The sequence below is a fragment of the Plasmodium sp. gorilla clade G2 genome, assembly GCF_900097015.1.
Source record: "Plasmodium sp. gorilla clade G2 genome assembly, chromosome: 12".
NCBI classification, from domain to species: Eukaryota; Apicomplexa; class Aconoidasida; order Haemosporida; family Plasmodiidae; genus Plasmodium; species Plasmodium adleri (nom. inval.).
The window spans coordinates 747964-773652 of NC_041704.1; the positions used below are offsets into that span (position 1 = coordinate 747964).

At 25.8% G+C, this 25689-nt stretch overlaps 2 protein-coding genes and 1 pseudogene across 2 annotated transcripts, besides 1 other annotated feature; all 3 read left to right on the top strand.

Annotated features, from left to right (window-relative positions):
* Window positions 1-1613: 1613 nt before the first annotated feature.
* On the top strand, window positions 1614-7640 carry PADL01_1219600 (clathrin heavy chain, putative; the record flags this gene model as incomplete). Its single annotated transcript, XM_028683155.1, has 1 exon — window positions 1614-7640. One exon carries the CDS (start codon window positions 1614-1616, stop codon window positions 7638-7640), a length of 6027 nt encoding a protein of 2008 aa, XP_028539361.1.
* Window positions 7641-8390: 750 nt separating this feature from the next.
* PADL01_1219700 lies at window positions 8391-9183 on the top strand (annotated as a pseudogene).
* Window positions 8391-9183: a sequence feature (rifin, pseudogene).
* A 1750-nt stretch (window positions 9184-10933) lies between these two features.
* PADL01_1219800 (erythrocyte membrane protein 1, PfEMP1, putative) lies at window positions 10934-24749 on the top strand (the record flags this gene model as incomplete). The annotated part of the gene is made up of 2 exons (XM_028683156.1): window positions 10934-22909; window positions 23322-24749. The coding sequence occupies 2 exons, from the start codon at window positions 10934-10936 to the stop codon at window positions 24747-24749; spliced, it is 13404 nt and encodes a 4467-aa protein (XP_028539362.1).
* Between the last annotated feature and the right edge of the window lie 940 nt (window positions 24750-25689).

Consider the following 25689-nt stretch of genomic DNA (forward strand, 5'->3'; position numbering starts at 1 on the left):
ATGGTCTAACACATTATTTTTTTATATTTTTTGTGTATAAGAAATTTTACAATTGAACAATGGTAATAATAAAATGAAAATGTGAGGACTTATAAAAATATAATTTCTTTGTAATTTTTAAATACACAAGCAATAAAAGGAATAGAAAAAAATTATTTTTTATTAAAAATTTTATTATATCATAAAATAGTTGGCATTATGTACATTTTTTTTTTTTTTTTTTCTCTCCATAAATAGGAAATAATTTTTTATGGATATAAGAATATTATATATATAATCCATCATTTCTTGCAATAGAAGTGTACTTTTTTTTTATTTATTTTTTCTTTTTATTTTAAAATTTATTTTTAATTTCCTTTCCTTAAGAATGTACTTACATTTTATTATTTACATTACAAATAAGAAAAGGTGTAACTTAGAATATAAGAATATATTATATATATATAATATTCATTTTAATTTAATTTATTTAGTTGTACACTCATATAAGAATAAATAAAACATTTTAATCGATATTGTATGATATATATATAATAATATATTTTATTTATTTAATAAACAATGCAATATATTATTAAAATTAAAATTAAAATTAAACTTCCATTTATATATTTTATAAATATATTTAATTTTTATTTCTTATATTTTTAATAATATATTAAAAATTTAAATATTAAAAGAAAAAAAAAATAAAGTGAAAAATATTTTTATAATTCCTTATTTTTATGGTAAATTTTTTTTTTTTAAGTGTATTTTGTTATATATATATATTATATATATATGCATAATAAAATATTATATAAGAACAAATAATAAATATATATATTATTTATATATACATAAATAAATATATTAATAAATATATTAATACATATTTTATGGGATAAAAAGAAAAAAAAATAAAGTTACATAAGCAATATATTCAAGGAATACTTTTATAAAAAATATTAATAAATAATTAAATATATATTACATATATATATTATATATATAATATTTATATAAATTTATGAACATATAATTTTACTTATATATAAATATATTTCTTTTGAATTTCAAGTATTTAGTAAAATAATAATAAAAATATTATTGTATATATATTATATATATATATTATAAAAAAGTGTTAAAATATAAAAAAACATATATTAACAATATATTTAATATATATATATTTATTTTTTTTTTTTTTTTAATTTCTTTTAGAAATTTTTATAATTTATTATAAATAATAAATATACATTTATATAATTATATTTTTTCATTTAGTTATTTTTTGTAAATGTAATTATATATTATTATATTTTTATATATTTATATATTTTTAATTTATTATTTATTTATTTTTTTTTTTTTTTTACCCTTTGTTATTGTTTAAATATAAAAAAGATACTTATAAAAAAAAATATATATATATATATTTTTAATTATTGTTTTCATTTTGATATAAAGCAATAATGTTAATTATTATATTATAAATATATGAATATTACATATATATATATATAATATATTTTTTTGTATAAGTATTGATTTATTTATTAGTAAAATATTTTTACGTGTCAAATATATTTATAATATATACATATATTTATTTATTTATATATATCACAATGAGCCAGAATAATCCCTTGTCTGTTAGTGTGGCGGATAATCTTATAAATTACGATATTCAGAATGAATCCTTTCGACTAGGAAATGTTTCAGTGGAAGGTGACAAGTATATTTGTGTAAAAGAAAATGTAAATGATAATACACAAGTAGTAGTGATTAATTTACACAATAAGAATAGTACTCGTAAACATATGAAAGCAGAAAGTGTAATTATTCATCCTAATGATCCAATTTTAGCATTAAAAGGAACTATAAAAAATATGAATACTATTTTTTTACAAGTATTTAATATTGAAACTAAAGAGAAAATCTGTTCTCTTAATTTAAATGAGTATATGAATTATTGGAAATGGATTAATAATGATACCATTGCCATTGTTTGTGAAAAAAATATATATCATTGGAATATTGATATACACAATACTAGAAAAAATAAAGATAACAACAATGATAATAATAACAATAATAATAATAATAACAATAGTAGTAGTAGTAATAATTATTATAATACTTTAACAAAAGTTTTTGAAAAGGCACAAATATTTATTGACAATAATTCACAAATTTTATATTATTCTACTGATAAAGATATGAAGTGGTGTATTTTATGTGGTATATCTACACAAGACCAAGGGAAAAGTATTGATGGTTATATGCAACTTTATTCTTGTGAAAAAAAATTGCATCAAACAATTGAAGGTTTCATAGGTTGTTTTGGCTCATTCATTTTTGATAATTTAGATATGAAACCATTATTTTGTTTTGTTGAAAAAAAAAAAAATTCAACCATATCTAGATTACACTTAATGGATATTTATACCAACAAAACGGAAACAACAACTCCTTATAAAATTGTTAAAGAAATTAATTTGATTAATGAAAATCTAAATGATTTCCCAATATATATAAGTATAAATACTTTACAAGGTGTTATATATATTGTGACTAAATGTAGTTATGTTTATATTTTTGATGAAGGTACACTTAGCTTAATTGTTAAAGAAAAAATTAGTGAAGATAATATTTTTATTTGTTGTGATAGCAAAAATGGAGAAGGTATTTATGCTGTTAATAAAAAAGGTATCATTTTTTATATAACATTAAATTATTTTCATCTTATAAATCATATAAAATTATCAAATTTAGAATTTAAAGACAAAATTATAAAAAATTTATGTGTGAAATATGGATATCCAGGATGTGATTATATATCTGCATATAAAAAATGTATTAATGACATGGATTTTAAAAAAGCATCTAAAATAATTTGTTTAATGAAAAATACCAAAATTTTTGAAGAACATTCAAATAATATAGCAGAATCTATTTTAATTATGAACAGAAAAAATATAGATATTCGTATTATACCACCTTTAAGAACACAACAAGTGTTAAATAGTTTTAAATCTTTTAAAAATACATCAGGGCAATTATCACCACTACTTCTTTATTTTTCTGTTTTGTTAGAATATGATAAATTAAATACATACGAATCTATTGAGTTGGTAAAACCTGTTGTTTTACAAAAAAAGAAAGAATATTTAGAAAAATGGATAAAAGATGATAAATTAACATGTTCAGAAGAATTAGGAGATTTAGTAAAAGTCTTAGATTTACGTTTAGCATTAAATATTTATTTAAGATGTAGTGCACATAATAAAATCATGTCAACTTATTGTCTTTTAAATATGTTTAATAATGTATTAAGTTATATAAATAATTTTAAACAATTGAATTTTGATTATGTAAATATATTCATTACAATAGTTAATTATGAATTTCCACAAGGAAGTGCTGATAATAAGGATGGTGCATTTATTGGTGACTTTAATTCAAACTCAAAAAATGAAACTATGGACTTTTTTAATGATGGAGTAGGAAGTACATCTAATGATCCAAATAATAATATTAATAAATTGAATAAGGGTAATATTAATGAAGTAGCTATTCAATATATAAAATTTTTATGTGAAAATAATATTTCATTTGATATTAATAAAATAATTGATTATTTATTAAGTAAAAAGAAATTACAAGAAGCTACATCCATTTTATTAGATTATTTAAAAGAAAATAAACCAGAACATAAAAATTTACAAACAAAATTATTTGAATTTAATTTATATAATAATGTACAAGTAGCAGAAACCTTATTTCAAATGGATATATTTACACATTATGATAAAAATAAAATAGCATATTTATGTGAAGAAAAAGGATTATATCAAAGAGCTCTAGAAAATTATACCAATATAAATGATATTAAAAGGGTTATAACGAAATCGACTTGTTTCCAAAAAGGAGGTAATGACAACAGCAACAATAATAATAATAGTATTAGGAGTAGTATGGGTGATATACATTTTGATATAAATAATATGAATAACATGAATAATTTAAATAAAGGAAAAATATCCATTGAATGGATTAAAAATTATTTTTCTACATTAAGTGATTCAGTATGTGAAGAATTATTATTCGATTTTATGAAAGGTAGTAAAATTAATATGGAAGTTGTTATTTCTATTTGTGTTCAATATTATGATAAAATAGGAATAAAAAAAATTATTAACAAATTTGAAGAAAATAAGAATTATGAAGGAATTTTTTATTTTGTTAGTAATATTTTAAATGATCTACCAAATCTAATTGTCAAAGGAAATAATAATGATAATTTATCAAATAATAGTATATTATCTACATATAATAATATGAATGATGAAGATCCATCTATTTTATTAACATCAGATATATGTTCTACAACACAATATTCTTACGAAACTGCTTATTTGAAATTAGAAGATGTTCATTATATTATGTTTAAATATATTGAAGCTTGTGTAAAAATTAATAATATACAAGAATTAGATCGAATTTGTAAAGATAAAAATGCTAAATATAATCCTGAACAAATTAAAAACTTTTTAAAAGATTGTAAATTATCAGATCCTAGACCTTTAATTTATGTATGTGATATTCATAATTATATCGAAGAATTAGCTGAATATTTATATAAAAATAGCTTATTAAAATATATTGAAGTATATGTTATAAAAGTGAATCCAAACAATGCACATAAAGTTATAGGAGTGTTATTAGATTTAGATGCTTCTGAAGATTTCCTTTTAAATTTATTAAATAATATTAAGAATATATCCAATATTGGTAATTTAATAGAAATAGCTGAAAAGAGAAATAGACTAAAATTATTATTACCTTGGCTTGAAAGTAGAGCAAATGAAGGTTATGAAAATATTGAATTACACAATGCTTTAGCCAAAATATATATAGATTTAAATAAAGATCCAGAAAATTTCTTAAAAAATAATAATTTCTATGATAAAAAAATGATAGGAAAATATTGTGAAGATTTAGATCCACATTTAGCATATACAGCATATGAAAGATCAAATGGAGAATGTGATGAAGAATTAATATATATTACAAGTAAAAATGGTCTTTTTAAATTACAAGCAAGATATTTAATTTCAAGACAATCTATTGAATTATGGAAAGTCGTTTTAGACGAATCAAATAAATATCGAAAAAATGTTATTGATCAAGTTATTGGTTCAACACTTATTGAATCAAATAATGCCGATGAAATTACAGTAACGGTAAAAGCATTTATTGAAAAAAAACTAAGCAGTGAGTTAATAGAATTATTAGAAAAAATAGTTTTACATAATAGTGAATTTAGTGATAATAAAAATTTACAAAATTTATTAATTTTAACTGCTATCAAATCAGATTCAAAAAAAGTTATGGAGTATATAAATCGTTTAGATAATTTTTCGGGTCCACAAATAGCAGCAGTAGCATATGATTATAAATTAAGAGAAGAAGCATTTGTAATATATAAAAAATTTAATTGTTATACATCAGCAATATCTGTATTATTAGATAAAATATTATATAATAAAAATAGAAAAAATAAAGGCTCTCATGAATTTGTATCACATGATTCATCTGTACCATATTATAGTAATAATAAAGAAAATATGTTTAGTCACAAAAGTGATAATGAAAATGATGAATATTTAAAACAATTTACACAAAATAATAGTTATCGTGATAAATATGGAAACTATTACAATAATACTGATATAAGTAATAGCAACAACAATAATAATAATAATAATAATATTCATTTACATTCCGAATTTAGTAATGAAGATAAATTTTCTAACGATACTTTACATAATTATGAAGATATGGATTCTACTGAATCTACTTGTGATATCACTAATTATGAAGATGATTTAAATAGAGCTATTGAATTTGCACAGAAATGTAATAACAATGATGTATGGTTTATTTTAGGTAAGGCACAATTAAAATTAAATAAAATTATTGATTCCATTGATAGTTTTGTGAAATCAAATAATCCAGAAGCATATAAAGAAGTTATAGAAAAATGTAAAGAAAATAATTTCTATGAACATTTAATAACATATTTAAATACTTTAAGAGAACAGAATTCTTTGAAAGATGTATTAGTTGATTCCGAGTTATTATATGCATATGCCAAATTAAAAAAAACAAATGAAATGAACAAATTTATTAATACTACGAATTCAGCTAATTTACAATTAATTGGTGATAGGTTATTTAAAGAAGAAGAATATGAAGTAGCGAAAATATTATATAGTAATATACCAAATAATCAAAAATTAACTGCATGCTATTTGAAATTAAAAGAATATGCACTAGCAATTGAAGCAGCTAAAAAGGCAAAAAGTTTAAAAACATGGAAAGAAGTCAATTTTATTTGTGTAAAATATAAACAATTAAAATATGCACATACAGCTGGATTACAATTAATTATGCATGCAGATCATTTAGATGAAATTATTAAAATATATGAAAAGAAAAAATATATCAATGAATTAATGAATTTATTAGAAAATGGTCTAAATAATGAAAGAGCACATGTTGGTATATATACAGAATTAGGTATTTTATATGCAAAATATAAACCAGAAAAATTAATGGAATTTATAAGAAATTATGCAAATAAAATGAATACTAGAAAATTAATTGATGTATGTGAAAATGAATATTTATTAAAAGAAGCTGTATATTTATATATATCTTATGATGAATATAATTTAGCTGTAGATACTATTATTAAACATTCACCAACAGCATATACTGCCGATACATTTATGCAAGTTATACATAAAGTAACTAACAGTGATATTATACATAAAGTTATTGATTTCTATATTGAAGAGCATCCATTGAATTTATATAATTTATTAAAAATTTTAGAAAATAAAATTGATAATAATAGATTAGTACAAACATTGAAAAAATCAAATAATTTACCTTTGATACAAAAATATCTAGAAGATATACAAGCACAAAATATTACAGCAGTTAATGAAACATTAAATGAAATATATTTACAAAATGATGATTATATTAGCTTAAGAAATTCTATAGATGAATATGATAATTTTAATCAAACGAATTTATTGAATAAATTAGAAAATCATAAACTTCCAGAAATGAGAAGAATCGCTGCATTGTTATATAAAAAGAATAAGAAATATAAAGAAGCTATCAACTTATCCAAAAAAGAAAAACAATATAAAGATGCTATCGAAATTGCAAGAGTTTCAAAAAATAATGTATATATTGAAGACTTAATAAATTATTTTATTGAATCCAAAAATAAAGAAGCCTTTTGTGCATGCTTAATAGTATGTTATGATCTTTTAAAACCAGATTATATATTAGAAATTGTATGGACTAGTGGATTTAAAGATCAAGCTATGTTATATTTTATTCAAATTATTAGTGATTATACAAATCAAATAGAAAATATGAAGAAACAAATTGAAGATATGGAAAAAGAAAAAAAAATGAATAAATCAGCTCCTAATGATTATTCTGCTATGAATAATCAATTTAATTATTCATTAAATAATAATCTTTCCATTATGCCTCCACAAAATAATTTTATGTCAAGTAATTCTTTTGACAAATATGACATGTTTAATAATAATACGCATTTTTAACATATAAAAGGAAAACATTAACATATATATATATATATATATATATATATATATATATGTATATATGTGTTTATTTTTTTCAATAAATATTTTATTTTGTGAACATGTGCATAAAATATTAAAAAAAATGTTATTTTTCATTATTAACGTATATTTTATTAATATATTTTTTTTTTCCATTTTAAATAGTAAAATGATTATAAACTTATTAAATTTTTTAAAATAACACATTATAAAAAATAAAAAAATAATAGACATATAATTTTTCTCAAGTGACACCATTGTGTTTTAAATGTGATAAATAAATAAATAAATGTATATATATTATATTTTAAATTGATGTTTGTATGTTTTATTTTAATATGAAGACAAATTTTTCTTTAAAACAGACACTTGTATTGTAATTTTGCTAGTATTATTTCAATTTCTAAAATTAATTATATATTTATATTAATTTTAATGGTTTTATTTTTATGATTTATAATTCTGGAAGAATATTATTTTCTTATTGTACATTATATTGTTTATTAAATTTTTGTTATTTATTTTAATTTACATTATATATATATTCAATACCCTTATATACTACTTTCATTTTTTTTTTTTTTTTTTTTTTAATATAAATAATGAATTGAACCGCAAATATAAAACTCATATACAAAATACAAAACCTAGAAGAAAATATATATCATTATGCGAATATGATATATATCCATCTAATTATGAACATGACCCCGAGATAAAAATGTAATGAAACTATTCAAACAATATAAAGAATACATGATCAAACAACCACAAAAATGTAAACAACAAAGCGATAGAGATATGGAAAAATATATTTCAAAAGATAAAATTGAAAAGCAATTATCAGAAACATTTTCAGCATTACAAGCGGATATAACTACGGAGTATATACCTATTTGCATTTGCGAAAAATCTTTAACAGATAAAGTTGAAAAACTTGTTTGAAATGTGAAAGAAATTAAGAAGGTGTAGTTCAAGTATTGTGTTTTGTTTGTTCTATTGGCATAACAATAATTCTAGATAGAGTTATTTCTATAGCTTCAAAAATTGGTCTTGATGAAGCTAGGAAAATAGCCCTTGAAGAATTGGAAGTAATACTTGCTATATCTCAATTAATTTTTAGTAAACTAAAAGGCACAGTTTCTTCAGTAATTTTTTCTAATCCCACTCATTTGATTTACTCTATTCAAAATGCATCAACTGTAATGTGCTACAGTGCAGGTCGTTTAACGTTTACAGGAACTATATGAACTGCTACATTTATGGAAGCATATAAAGTCTTCCTATAAGTACGAGAAGCTCCCTATTTTTCCTGAATAGCTGCAGAAACTTATCAATTTGCTAAATTAACAAAACCTATAGCAATATTATCAGAACATACAGTTTTTTAATTTATAGTAGTAGTTTGTATTACTCTTATATTTTTAATTATTTTTTTAATATTACGATATCGAAGAAAAAAAAATAAAATAAAATAATGCAGAAAAAAATCCAATATATGAAATTATTAAAACAATAGTTATTTATTACAATGATATTCAAATTGATTTAATATATTGTGAAATGTTTGATTTCATATATAACCATGTTATGATTATTGAGTTTTTTTAAAATATGAGATTTTTATATTTCAGTTTTTTTTTTTTTTTTTTTTTTTTAATTATTTTATTTATATGTGATAATTAAATTATTTAATATATATAGATACCTATATATGGTTAATATATATAATTTTAATATATTACGTAAAAATTTAACGTAACAGGTATTTATTAAATAACTTATATAAATTATTTTATAAAGGAATATATAATAGAACAAATATAATGTATATTATATATTATATTGTGATTATTATTTTTAATATTAATATTATAAGAAACGTATACTTCAAAAATACCATTATATTTATATAATATATATTAATATATATATATATATATATTGTTTGACAATTATATTCTTTAGGAAACTTGTCGTATTATATAGGTTATAATCTATATATTTATTTATATATCGGTTTCATTTATTATATATCTTGTTATGTTTTATTTTTCATTAGAAATAAAAGAAATAAAGTGAATATAATAACTACATAGAATACATAAGGATCTAACAAAATTATATTAATAGAACAAATAAATGAAATATACAAAAACTAAGAATTAACCAATAAAAAGAGAATAAAAAAAAAATATATATTGATACATATATTTCTATTAATATAACCATAATGTGTTTGTTCCTTTTTTACTTTTTTTTTTTTTTTTTGATTCTGTTTTTGTTGCTTAATTTAATTTTCATATTGTATTATATATATAGCGTTTTATAATAATTATTACATAATATATTGTATATTAATTAGTATATTAATTTATATATAATTTCATAATTAAATTATTTTTATGTTACAAAAATAAAATAGTTGTACATTATGTTAATAAATAAATATATATATATATATAGAAATATATATTTTAATTTCCATAAAAGATTTAAAAAAAAAATATATATATATATATATATAAACAAAAAACAAAGATAATAATAATAATTATATATTTTTTCTTTTATTATATTATCTACAACATGTACTACATATATATAATTGTTTTAGGATAGATACATAACAAATATATATTTACATTATTAAATAAATATATGTATTTATAATTTTTTATTTTATTTTATTTTATTTATTTAATTTTTTTTTTTAATATGATACGTATTTTAATATTATATGTATTTTTATATCGTATGTAATTCAATATCATATATATTTTTTTCCATCAAAAGTATTCTTTAATATATATATTTATTTATTAATTTATATTTATATAATTTTAATATGAAACGTATTTTTTCAAACATATATATATATAAGAAAATACCAATATAACAAAATAGAATAATACAAATATATATAGAAATATATATACATCTACATATAATAATATATATACAATATACTATAATACAAAATACAAAAAACATACAAAAAAATATAATATAGAAATATATATATGAATATATCAAAATGGCGAACGAAAAAAAAGGCACGAAAAAACACAAATATCTAATATATTTCAAATGTTGGAGATAAAAATATGTATGTTTGTCACTATATATGACACTATATGTGAGACCTATGACACTATATATGTAAGGACATAAATATATGTTTGATACTATGTATGTTTGTAACATATGGCACGTATTATCACATATAAACACTTGTATTAATACATATAATTTTTGTTGTTAAAAAAATGGGGAATGCCGAATCAGATAGACGTACCGCCACGTTGGAGAAATATAAAGATATATTACCCAGTGATGCAAAGGATTGGTATTATCAAAATTTTAAGGTATATTTAGAAAAAGAACTTAAAAAAAATGGTATTCCGTGGAATGAATCAAACTTTTTACAACTTTTGAAAAAACATAAAGAAAATGTTCCAGTTAGTGATAAAGGTAAATTTTGTAGATGGAAAGAAATACAAAAAGAGATTTTCGATGCTGTTATACAACATCATCAATACGATTATTATTATCCTTGGGAAACAGATGCAGAACGTATATTAAATGAATCCCCTAAAACTCAAGAATTTATTGGAATTGATTGTAATGAAATTGATACAGTAGAAAAAGAAACTAAGAGTTCAACAGGAAAACTATGTTCTTTTAATACTACAGAAATAGGTTCATGTTTACCTGAACGTCGAAAGGATTTATATATGGAAGGTATAAAAACAAATATTGAAATAACAGAAACACTTATAGATTCAAAAGGGTCCAATACAGTGGTACAACCTCTTTTTCTTGGAAGTGTGGTGAGTTCTCTTGCACGTAAGGCAAATACTGAAATTCAAAAATTAAAACGTAGTGGAAAAACTGATACAGACATATGTAAAATAATGCAAAGAAATATTGCTGATTATAAAGATTTGTTTCTTGGAAAAGATATTGTGCCATATAGTTATTCGAAAAATTTACAATGTAGATTGGAAAAAATACGTAATTATATAGATCAACAAGATGAAACAAAATATAATAATTTATTAGATACCAAAATTAAAAAAATTGTACAAAATCATTTAGATGATTTAATAGATGAAGATGGAAATAAATGCACGTTATATAATATGTCGCATACAGATTTTCAATGTCTACGTTTTTTAGATGAATGGTTTGAGGACTTTTTAAAAAAAAAACAAAATATCCAAAATCATATAATACATACATGTTTTAATAAAAAGTCAAAAACACTATCATTAGTTGCTGGTACTAAAAGTGACATGACATGTAAAACTTATTGTGATGGTTATAAAAAATTTCTAGAGGGTAGTAGATCCTGTTATCAAACATATCTTAAAAAATGCACAGAAAATATTATGAACACAGAAGATAAAATAAATGGTAACAAATATGAAGAACATATTGTAAAGACCGAAATTAATAATATGCTTAAAAAAATAAAGAAAAAATTACGCTGTCCAGATTCTATTTGTGGAGAAGATCATGAAGTAATTTTATCCCCATATTTTGTACCAAGTAATACTTTTTTTTCTCTTCATAAAGGTTATTATTGCGGGTGTCAACCGTACAATAATAATTTCAAAAATATTTTGAAGAAGTACAGTGAGCAAAATGGTCACACCACAAATATATCCGAACTAGAAACTATACTGAACGAACTTAGTTTATGTTCGATGAATGATTATGATTTTGACGGAACAGTTGGGGGTAAGGGGGAAAACGTTGTTACAAAGAGTAGAGATGTTAGTGATGTGAAGGGTATGTGTGAAATTACATATCGTGATTCATTTATTCGAAAAGGAAATATTGGTAATCCGTGCTGGAATTATAACATAGATAATAAAAAATGGATATGCGATGGAACAACAAAAAGAAATGATGGGACATTATTATTATCCTGGAAGAATAAAGCGTGTATGCCTCCAAGAACACAAGTGTTATGTTTAGGATATTTACACGCAGATAACACTGGGAAAATATACAATTATCTTGATTATATTGATACTAGCCAAAAACTTTTGACTGAAATACTGATTGCGGCGAAATACGAAGGCGAAAATATAAAAAAATTTTATAAAGGAAACACAGATACTGAAAAGACCCAATTATGCAATGCTTTGAAATACAGTTTTGCCGATCTAGGTGATATTGTTCGCGGACGAAGCATATGGGAAAATGGATATATCCAGAGGATGGAAACCAATTTAAAGGCAATTTTCGATAAAATATATAATAAATTACCTAGTGAGAAAAAAAGTATATATAATGAAAAAAATGATACAAGTTATTATTATTTGCGAGAAACATGGTGGAATACTAATAGAGAATATATATGGAAAGCGCTACTTTGTGGTGCACAAATAAATGGAGGTGGTTGTGGCGGTACTGTCCCCAATATAGATTATATGCCGCAATTTTTACGGTGGCTAACCGAATGGAGTGGTGACTTTTGTCGGGAGAAAAACACATACGACATAACATATGATCACATAGATAACGTGAAACAGGATAAAAATATAGAATCTATGTGCAAAGGATGTAATGCGGACGGAGGTGGAGATTGTTTAAGCAGTTATCCGAAATCTGGATATTTTTCTTCAACTACTACATGTTCAGAATGCAGAAAAACATGCAAACAATATAAGGAATGGATAGAAAAACAAAAAAAAGAATATGAACAACAAAAAAAAAAATACAAAGAAGAAATTGAAAATTCGAAAAAAACAGAAAATGGAAGTTCAGGTAAAACTGTACTTCGTGTACGACCTATATCAGAAAACACAAGAAATATAAATGAATTTTTTAATAGAATTGTTAGCGAATATCCTGATGTTAACAAATTTTTGGATGAAAGGTCTCAACATACTGGTTGTAAATACAATAGAGATCCAGTAATATTTATAAATAATGATGATGATAACAAAAATCCAAATGACCCTTTTAATGAAAAACATAAACACTGTAAAACATGCAACGAACAAATACATCTCCAAGAATTAACTAAAGGTACAATGCTTGCAGATGGGATGCCGGGATCTCCACCAAATAGACATCCGGCATCACCGACTGCTCCACCAGGTGGTAGTGGTGGTGTAAAAAGGGGTAAAGATGGAAGCAAAAGTGGCGCCACGCAGACAACTACTACATCAACTACCACTACAAGTGATACAAAAAAAGCTGGTACTGTACATAACGAATGTGATCTTGTATTAGAAAAAATGTCGAATTATTGGGATTGTAACCAAAAAGATAGCAATAAAAACCCTGTATGCAAACAAGAAAATGGTGCTATATCTGCTGTAGAAGATGACGAAGATAATGAAGATGAATATGGTATCTATAAGGATGAATTTTTCAAATTATTTAATAAATGGCTAAATTCATTTTTAGAAGAATACAAAAGATTTAAGGATAAAATAAAAGATTGTAAAACATATGCATCGCAAAATAAATGTGGCCAAGAATACTGTAAGGTAAAATGCTATTGTTTGAATAAATGGATAAAGAAAAGAAAAAAAGAATGGGGAATGCAGAAACAATATTATGAAAGGTTTAATAAAAAAAGTTATGGAGATGCACATTTAAAAGTTTTAGGTAGTCTTGATCTTTATTTTAAGACACAATTTCAACAAAAATTTCTTAATGTTATGGGTAACGAAATCAGCAGACAAGAACTAGAACAATTTTCAGATGAAAAAGATCCTTTAAAACCAATATTAATAAAATCACAAGAATTAATTGATGACTGTATGAGAAAATGTCCCAAAAAGCTTTCATGTAGTGAAAAAGGGTTCAAGAACGAGTGGGAGTGCGAAACAGCCGAGACTACTGCAGGTGGTAGTGGTACTGGCAATAGCGGTGATATATGTTTAAAAAAAGGCGATAACAAATATGAAAAAGAAAATATGAATAAAGTGGAAGACGTGTATCAATTTTATGACTCGTTCGAGGAATGGATCGATTATATGGAAAAATCAATAAATGAAAAAATGAAAATACTCAAACAATCGTGTGAGAACCAGTTGGGTGGTAGGTCGTCACGTGGTACTGGTAGTACGTTGGATTGTGGGACTTGTACTGACGACTGCAAATGTTATGATGGGTGGAAAAAACGAATTGATGGGCAGTGGGATAAACTCAAAGAATACTACAACAATTACAAAGAAAGAAAGGACAATAAGATGCAAGGTATTGACCTGAATATTTTTTTGGAAGCATTATGTGAAACGAAATATGGTGAAAATAGTGGTACTGGTGAAGATATATGTGAAAAACTGAAAGGTGAAAAATCAAATTTTGTGGAAGGACTATTAGATAAAAACCAGGATAAAACGAAATCTGTGTGTGACGTTTGCGATACAAAAAATACAAAAGACTCGTTTGACGGTACTACATGTAGTGGAATTAGTGATATTACTGACCAGGAATGTAAACCAAAAACATTTGATGATCTGAAAAAAGGTGTAAGCAACTCGTATGAACGAGAAAAATCATGGGGTTGTAGAAATAAAATTAATAATAATCAATCCTCAGAAATTGTAAAAGATGTATGTGTCCCTCCAAGAACACAACCTTTATGTATAGCAAACATGGTAACTTCAAGTGGAACAATAAAAGGGGGATGGTCGAACGAAAATGATTTGAAAACAAAATTAAAAGCTGCAATTAAAAAGGAAACAAAACGATTACACGAATATTACACGACAAAGAATGGCAGTGCTGGTATAACACCTGCCGCGACAGGAGAAATACCTCGTGGATTTTGCGATGCTGTATATCGTAGTTTTAATGATTACAAACATATGGTTTTAGGAGATATGTTGTGGAAACCTAAAAGTATTGATGCCTTGGAAAAACAAATTAAAACGATTATTGAAAATGGTAAACCTAGTACTACTAGGGAACAATGGTGGAGTAAAAATGAGTCCGAATTTTGGAATGCAGTAAAATGTGGGATCAAAGCGGGCAATGGAGATCCCACTAGTTGTCCGCGACTCATTAATGATGATGATCAATTTGAATGGTGGGCCAAGGAATGGTCCGACGATTTCTACGAGAAACGAAAACAATTGGCGGACAAGGTGGTGATGGAGTGTAATGGTAGTAAAGGGTGTAGTGGTGTTAGTGGTCAAACTACACCTAGTGGTGATTGTGGAACCAAATGTACACAGTATAAAACGTTTTTAGAAAAAAAAAGGAATGAATGGAAAGATAATTTCAAAAAATATTTAGATGATAAAGAAAAGGAACAAAAAACGAAATCAAAAACCATTCCTGAGGACACAAAAATGTATATGCCACAAAACCATTATTTAATATCTGCTTGTGCTAATAATTCATGTACTGGAAAAGAATTTATAGGAATATTAAGTGATAAAAAACCTTATGGGGAATATGAAAAAGAATGCACGTGCAAGACACCGACACCAGACGAAACGAATCCTTGTAGTGATAGATTTGAATTTCATTCATGTAATGAAAAAAAATTTAGTAAAAATATATGGAGTAGCACATATGTGAAAAATCCTAAAGATCGAGGTAAAGTGTTTTCCCCGCCAAGACGTAACAGTATATGTATAGGATGGTTATTTTCGCCAATTATTGAAACAAATAAAGATAAAGCCAAAGAGGAATTGAAAAAAAAAATTATCGACGCATCAAAAGGGGAGTCACACTACCTACACAAATATTACACAAATAGTGCTACCAAAACTCTCGACAAAGACGCGTTTTGTAAAGCCCTGAAACGCTCGTTCGCAGATATTGGATATATGGTGAAAGGGACCGATCTGTGGATGGCAGGGTACTCGCCTCTTGTGGAAAACAATATACGCGATGTATTTGCAATGAAGGATGGTAGTGGTACTACACCACCTAGTGAGGAACAAATAAAAAATGCACGCAAAACATGGTGGGAACAAAATAAAGATACAATCTGGAAAGAAATTTCGAAATGTAATGGCACCTACTTATGTGGAGATACCGCCCATGACGATGACAAGAAACCTCAGTTTTTAAGATGGCTAGAAGAATGGTCCGAACATATGTGCGAAGAAAGACAAAAACAATTGAAAGAGTTACAAACAAAGTGTAATGAAAGTGGCAAGGACGTACAGAGTGATAAAAATTGCGACCGAGGAAGTGAAGCTTGCAAACAACAATGTAATAAATATAATAGATGGATAACTACTCATAAAAATGAATGGTTAGGCCAAAAATCTAAATACGAAGAAATATTCAATGATAAGTTCGGTGAAAATTATGATGACTTTAAACAACATATGAAGGGTAATGCAGATGCAAATACATATATAACATCCAAGAATGATAAATGCAAAAGTGGCACCACAAAAGTAAACCTGGATACCATTTTCAACAAAACCGATGACGATTATAAAAAATACGAACCCTTCTGCACAACATGCCGAATCAACGATATAGCTCAAAAGGCAAAAGAGAATACACATGATAATCCTTGTGGAAATAAAAGTGGCAAACACGTGCGTGTGAAAAAAGTCGCACAACAGATGCAAAAACAGACAGAACAGGACACACAAGGTCGTAGTGGTAATATTAGTTTGTTGAAAGGAAAGCCAGAACAAGGTGAATATAAACATAAGGGTGAAGGAAGTCAGTTGCAGAACGGCATATGTGGTTTAACGAATAAACATTCCAATGATCGTCGTGCTGTTGGTGATTATCAAGGACCATGTAAAGGCAAAGGAACCAGTAAAAATGAAGATATACACACTCGATTTGTTGTAGGTGTTCGCTGGCAAAAGGATCCGACTGATATTCATCCAAACCACCCTGATGTTATTATGCCCCCCAGAAGACGTCATATATGTACCTCGAATTTAGAAAATTTAGATGTGGATAAAGCTGATGGACTCAAAGTTAATAAAGTTAATGATTCTTTTTTGGGAGATGTATTGCTAACTGCAAAAGAGGAAGCAGACAAAATAATAGAAATGTATAAAGAAAAGAATAACTTAAAACACCTCAATGACGAAAATCACAAGGAAACTGTATGTCGAGCAATGAAATATAGTTTTGCAGATATTGGCGATATTATTCGAGGAAGAGATTTATGGAGTAGAAACGGTGACATGCAAAATCTAGAAAAAAATTTGAAAGCCATATTTAAAAAAATTAAAGGAACAGTTAGTGACCAAACCAAATATGCTAGTGACAACGAACCATATAAACAATTGAGATCCGATTGGTGGACTGCAAACCGAGAACAAATATGGGATGCAATGAAATGTGGATACAAAAGTAGTGTCAAATGTGATGGTGAAAGTAATACCCCATTTGACGACTACATCCCACAAAAATTGAGGTGGATGACCGAATGGGCCGAATGGTTTTGTAAAGCACAAAAAAAAGAGTATGAGGAATTGGTGCAGGCGTGTCAGGGATGTAATGCTAGTGGTAAAAAATGTGATAAAGATGAGTGTGATAAGTGCAAAACAGCTTGTGGTAAATATAAAAAAGTTGTTGGTGAATGGGAAACGGATTGGAAAGAACAAAAAACAAAATACGATCAATTATACCAAAAAGCACAAACTAGTGGTAGTAGTAGTGATGAAAATCAAAAATATCTTGACTTATTTTTACATAAACTTAAGGAACAAAATAGTAAAAATGACCCATATAAAACTGCTGAAGTATACATACATGAAGAACTTAAAAATATGGAATGTAAAGAACAAAATGAATTTTGTGAAAAAAAATCTAGTGCTACTAACCCCAATTATGCTTTTGAGAAGACACCAAAAGACTATGCTACAGCGTGTAGTTGTAGCACGACACCAGTGGTACCGACGACACCGGAGTGCAAAATAGAAACATATGTTTCGGAAAATGAAAACACAAGAAAAAGTACGGGAGGTTGTAATGATAAAGAGAACGTAGATTGGAATTGTGATACAAGTAAGTTTAAAACTGGTAATGATGGAGCCTGTATGCCTCCACGAAGACAAAAAATGTGCATTCATTATTTACAAAATATGAATAATGCAAAAGGTAAAACAGAAGAAGAAAATTTAAAAGACGCATTGTTGAAATCGGCATCACTGGAAACACATTTGTTATGGAAAAAATTTATATCCGATAAAAAAAATGAAAAACCACAAGTACAACCAGATGAACTCGAAAAAGAATTAAAAGAAGGAAAAATCCCCCCTGAATTTTTACGAACTATGTTCCATACGTTTGGCGATTTCAAAGATTTGATAACAGGAGAAGATATAGGTATTCATACAAATAATAACGATATAGGGCCAAAAGTAAAACAAATTTTAGAGAAACCAAGTAGTGGCACCCACCTTAGCACCCCCATAGACCCCTCAACCTGGTGGAATGGTGTTGCCACTGATGTGTGGGACGCGATGGTATGTAGTCTGACACACGGGGTAAGTGGCATGGACACGGCGGCGAAAGAAAAACTAAAAACCAACAACGCGTTTGGTACAGTGACATTTAGTGGTACCACCACCACATCTAGTGGTTCCACTGACGGCCTCGCGGCATTCGCCTCTCGGCCGCAGTTTCTTCGCTGGATGACCGAATGGGGGGAACAATACTGTCGTGAGTACACGAAGGAATTTAAGAAATTGGAGGATGCGTGTCAGGAGTATGAATGTAATGGGAATAAAGGTGATAAAACAAAATGTGAAAACCAATGTTCAGAATATAATACATGGTTGGGAACTTGGAAAGGACATTATACAAAACAAAGTGGGAAATATACTCAGGTTAAAAATAATTCTGACTATAAAAGTGCTGATAGTGACGTAGGAAATTCATCTGATGCTAGAGATTATTTACACAAAAAATTAAAAGATATGAAATGTACAAAGAATAGCAAACCTCAACCTTGTGAATATAAATGTATGGAAAAAGAGTCACAAAAACCCCAAACCCCCCCAAATAGTGATAATATCCCAGAGTCGATGGAGTATCCACCAACGGGTTATGAAAAAAAGTGTTTGTGTGATTCATCCAAACCGGCAGAAGCGAAAGGACAAGATCAAACAGTACAGCCACAACAAGGTGGTACTAGTGGTACAGGTAGTAGTGTTGATCCTGGTACTACTAGTAGTGGTGGTGGACAAGGTGCTAATACTCCTGATTCTACTGATCCTAATGGCCAAGATCCTAGTAGTGGTACTGGTGGTACGTCACAAGGTAGTAAAGATCCTAGTGTTCCTGCTGTTCCAAGTAGTAGTAGTTCATCTAGTAGTTCTTCGTCGAGTAGTTCAAGCAGTAGTTCCAGTGGTACGCCATCACCTGGACAATCTTCAACGACACAGAACACATCATCTCGCAACACGACACAAAAAAAAACGGCGGAATCATATAGACCTAATCCGTTACCGCGAACTAATTTTATTAAAGATAGTACTCCTATTAATAAAAGTGGAAATTCTGTTGATCCATCAGGAATATCTAGGAGTATTAATACTTCAAAAAAACCAAAAAAAAAAATACCTACGGAATATATGAATTGTGGTGAAAAAGCTGCTGATCAATTAAGGATTAATGCACAAAAAAATAAAGATGTTTTAAATAAATTGACGGGATCAGGATCAAAAAATATGTACACGATCGAATCTGGAAATACATTTGGAAATCAAACGTCTTGCACAATTAATAAAAATCACGTTAGTTCTATAGCAAATGCTTCTTGTGAAGCTAAAGGAAATCCTTTTGATGATACGGGATGGGAATGTAACAATGGAAGAAACAGAATGTCTAATGAACAAGTATGTGTTCCACCAAGAAGAAAACATATGTGTACAAGAAATTTGGAAACATTTCTATACACAACACTTGATAATACAGATGATTTACTGAAAGAAGTTTTAATTACAGCAGCATATTTAGGGAAACATATAAATGATAAATGGCTGGAAACATATAAAAAAAACGAATCAAGGAAACAATCCGAAATATGTGATACTATGAAATACAGTTTTGCCGATTTGGCAGATATAGTGCGAGGAAATGATCTGTTAATAAAATATGAAAAAAAAAATAGAATAAAACAAAGATTAGAAAAGGTTTTCCAAAACATTTATAATAAAATGGGAAACGAAGATAAAGCCAAATATCGAGAAAATAATTGGTCTTATTATAAATTGAGAAATGGTTGGTGGGATGCTAATAGAGAATATGTTTGGGAAGCAATAACATGTGCTGCACAAGATAGTGCTACTATTTTTAAAAAAAAAAAAAATGAAAATGGTACTACAACTGAAATGTTGTCACTAGTTAAATGTGGCCATAACTATGAACCCCCTGTTGACGACTATATTCCTCAAAGATTTCGATGGATGCAAGAATGGTCTGAACATTTTTGTAGAAAAAGAACCAAAGAAATTGAAAAATTAAAATCAGAATGCAAAAAATGTGAATTACAGGGTTTATCATGTAAGGATGATAATGATGGAAGAAAATGTACAGACTGTAAAGAAACATGTAAATCGTATAGTGAATTTATTGATAAATGGAAAAACGAACTAAACATGCAATCGAATAAATACAAAGAATTGTATAAAAAAGTAAATAAAAATGGTAGTATTGGTAGTCCATATAGTTATGATCATGTTACGGAATTTTTAAAAGAAGTGCAAGTAAAATGCGAAAATCCAAATAGTGCCGAAAAATATCTCGATAAAACAACTAATTGTCCTAAAATTAAATTTATGCCCAATAGTGATTCTCAATCTATCGGTGATGGTTCTGCTATTGATAATAGGGATTATTCTTTTGAATCTCCCCCAAAAGACTACAAAGATTCTTGTAATTGTACAGCACCCGATCCATTGGATAAATGTCCGTATGAAAATAATAATAAAAATCAAAATGTGTGTAATATCATTTCTAAAAAGGAAAGTGCATGTCCAAATAAAACATTTAAAAATGATCTAAACGAGTGGACTGATCAAGAAGTGAAAGAGTTAAACGCTAACAATAAAGGTGTACTTGTACCTCCTAGAAGAAGACAATTATGTCTTAAATATGTAAATAGAAATTTCACTAATATAAATAATATGGAAGAATTCAAAGAAAAATTTATTCAATATGTCTACACTGAAGGAAAATTGTTAGGTGAAAAGTATAAAAACCAAACTACGGAAGCATTGCAATTAATGAAATATAGTTTTGCTGATTATGGAGATATAATTAAAGGTACAGATATGATGAATAGTACAACATCTACAGATATAAAAACAAAATTAGAAAATCTACTTAAAAATGCACAAAGTCATGCACAACACAATACGAGCATCCAACAATATAATAGTGTTAATGATTGGTGGACACAAAATAAAAAACATGTATGGCATGCGATGTTATGCGGATATCGAAAAGGAAACAATATTAATGGAAAATTGGACGAAAAATGGTGTGAAGTACCCACTGATGATGAAACGCCTCAGTTTCTTCGATGGTTAGAAGAATGGGCAAAATTGTTTTGTTATGAAAAAAAAAACAATGCAAAAAAGGTTGTAGACGAATGTTTACAAAAAACTGAAATACAAGGAGCCAAAAAAATTACTGATATAACAGACATAACATGTAAAGATATACTAGAAAAATACAAAGAATGGTACCTTAAAAGACATCATCAATGGGAAGGATTAAAGAAAACTTATAAATCTCGATTTTCAAAAGGTGCTATTCAGTCGTCCCAAACACATACACCATCAGAAAATGATGCAAAAAAATATGTGAAAAGCAAATGTAAAGAATGTGATTGTAAATATAAAGATTTACAAGAAATGTACAAAAGAAAAGATAATGCTGAGAAATTATATGATGAATTGATACATACAGCTCGAATTGATAGTTTTGATCCTACAAAAAAAACATTTTACGATATTTTAACTCTTGGTGGTCATGGTCCAGATATTGCAAAAGCAGCTTTTGATGCTGCTAAAAATGTAATTTCTGAAGGATCTAAATATGGATTTCAAGCTGCAAAAGCAATCTTAAATGAATTTAAGGAAACACTTAATAAAATGAATACGAATGATTCCAATAAAAACAACGTACAACCTGATACATCACCACCTACTCCATCACCCTCACCCCCAAATGATCAACCAGATGTCACGAATAACATATTATCTTCCACTGTTCCTATTGGAATAAGTTTTGCACTAGGTTCGATCGCTTTATTATTTTACCTTAAGGTAACAAACATATATATATATTATTTGGGTGTGTTTGTATGTTTATATGTGTTTTATATATGTATATGTGTCACGTTTGGATATGTTATATATATGTATTACGTTCGGATATGTTTTATATATATTTAATATATTTATTTATATTGAACAAAAAGAAAAAAAAAATATATATATAAAGAAACATAGTTCTTAAAAAAAAAAAAAAAAAAATTTCAATTAAAATAAAAAATGAGAAATGTTATTAAAAAAAAAGTTAAATAAAAATTTTATTAAAAAAAAAAAAATTAAAAAAAATATTTTTATACAATGAGAACTAAATTTAAATTCAAATAAAAAAAAAAAATTTATATACATATATGTTGCACCTACATATACGCACACCTATACATACATACATATTCACATTTTTTAGAAAAAACCTATACTTCGACCTACGAAACTTTTTCGAGTTATTGATATTCCCCAAAACGATTATAGTATACCTACAAATGAGTCGTCCAATAGATATGTACCATATGGTAAATATAAAGGAAAAACATATATATATGTCGAAGGAGAAGAAACGGACGATTACAATTATATTCGTGATATATCTTCCTCTGGTATTACATCTTCGTCAGAAAGTGAAGTGGAAGAGATGGATATTAATGATATATATCCCTATAAATCGCCAAAATATAAAACTTTGATCGAAGTGGTACTAAAACGAAGTAACAAAACAACAAATGATGATACATATAAAGATAATATAGTGGATACTAGCTATATACCAAGTGTTAAATATAGTGACAAACATAGTGATATACCAAGTGATAAACCAAGTGATATACCAAGTTATAAACCAAGTGATATACCAAGTTATAAACCAAGTGATATACCAAGTTATAAACCAAGTGATATACCTAGTGATATACGAAGTGGTAATACAAAAAGCGTAACAACAAGTGACATACCCACCAATAAACTTAAAGATGAAGAATGGAATCAATTGAAACACGATTTTATATCGCAGTATTTAAAACATATAAGACCTGATGTCCCCTTAAATAATGAGTTACCAGATGATTATATATATAAGGATACCCAACCTAATATTACACACGATAGTATGCAAGAAAAACCTTTTATTACATCTATTCAAGATAGGGATTTACATAATGGTATTGAAGAGGTTACTTATAATATTGAATGGAATGTTCCTGAAAATATTAATAGGACTGCTAATATCATGAATAATTCAAAATACAATAGTTTATATAGTGGTATTGATTTAATTAACGATTCGTTAAATCATAATCATAATGTTGATATTTATAATGAGTTGCTCAAAAGGAAAGAAAACGAAATGTTTGGAACAAAATATACGAAACATACATCAACAAATCGTGTTGTCAAGGGAACACATAGTGATCCTATAAGTAATCAAATAGATATATATCATAAATGGTTAGATAGACATAGAGATATGTGCAACCAATGGAATAACAAAGAGGATATTTTGAAAAAATTGAATGATAAGTGGAATATTGAACATAAAGAACATGTATTTGATATACCACCATCAATTCATAATGATATTAATGATGAAACATATAATATGATTAATACAAACACTCATGAACATAATGATATAACATCAGTTGAACATCTTGGATCAACAAATATTCCATATATTGTTCTTACAACGCAAAATAATGGTTCTCAAACAAACAATTTACGCACAAATGTATCTATGGATATATATTTTGATGAAAAATATAATAATAATAATAATAATAATGTGTTAACCACTGATATAACGCATGAAGAGGATAATTTGGAAACTATGTACAACTTTTGATCATATGGAAAATAATTATCATAAAAAACATGAGGAAAATGATAATTCTTTTGATGACGTAGAAAACAAATATATGAATTCAAAAAGGAATATATCTCGTGAATATATTTATAATAAATTAAAAGGAGTAACATATTCCTATATTTAATATATGAAATATATAAAATATATCTATATACAAATTATTTATTTATTTTCTTCTTTTTAATTTCTTTTTTCTTTAAGAGAAATGTGGTTTTTATTTTAATATTTTATTTTTTTTAGTTTTTTCATCAAACTTTTTTTTTTGTATTTATAATGTTAAAATATATATTTATATAAAAACAAAATATTTTAAATATTTCTTAATTATTTTGTATTATGAAATATTACATAATGTAATATATATAACAGAAAAATTATAATTAAAAAATATTTACAATAACATTATGTTAATAATAAAAGGAATACAATATCTTAATTTTTTTCTTTTATTATATGTATACTTAATATTAATTTTTACTATTACGAGTATATTATATTTATTTATGAAATATTTATATATAGTGCTATATTATATACTTTAATAACCAAATGCTAATTATACAAAATTACTCATATATATGTATTTGATTATGTATATATATATATATATATATATATATATATATATATATATGTTAGCATAATGGAAAATTCCAAATGAATTTTTCTGTTTTAGGTTCATATCGTTATATTTTATATATTACATGAAATTATATGTATATATATATATATATATATATATATATATATTGGTATGATTTATAATATGTACTATAATGTAAGAATTTATATTTATTCATATAGAAAGACATAAAGCAAAATTGCTTATATTTTTTTAATGGATAGAGTTCAACGATATAACTATGTAATTAATTTTGAAAACATAAAATTGTTGCGGTTATACTTTAATTTTCTA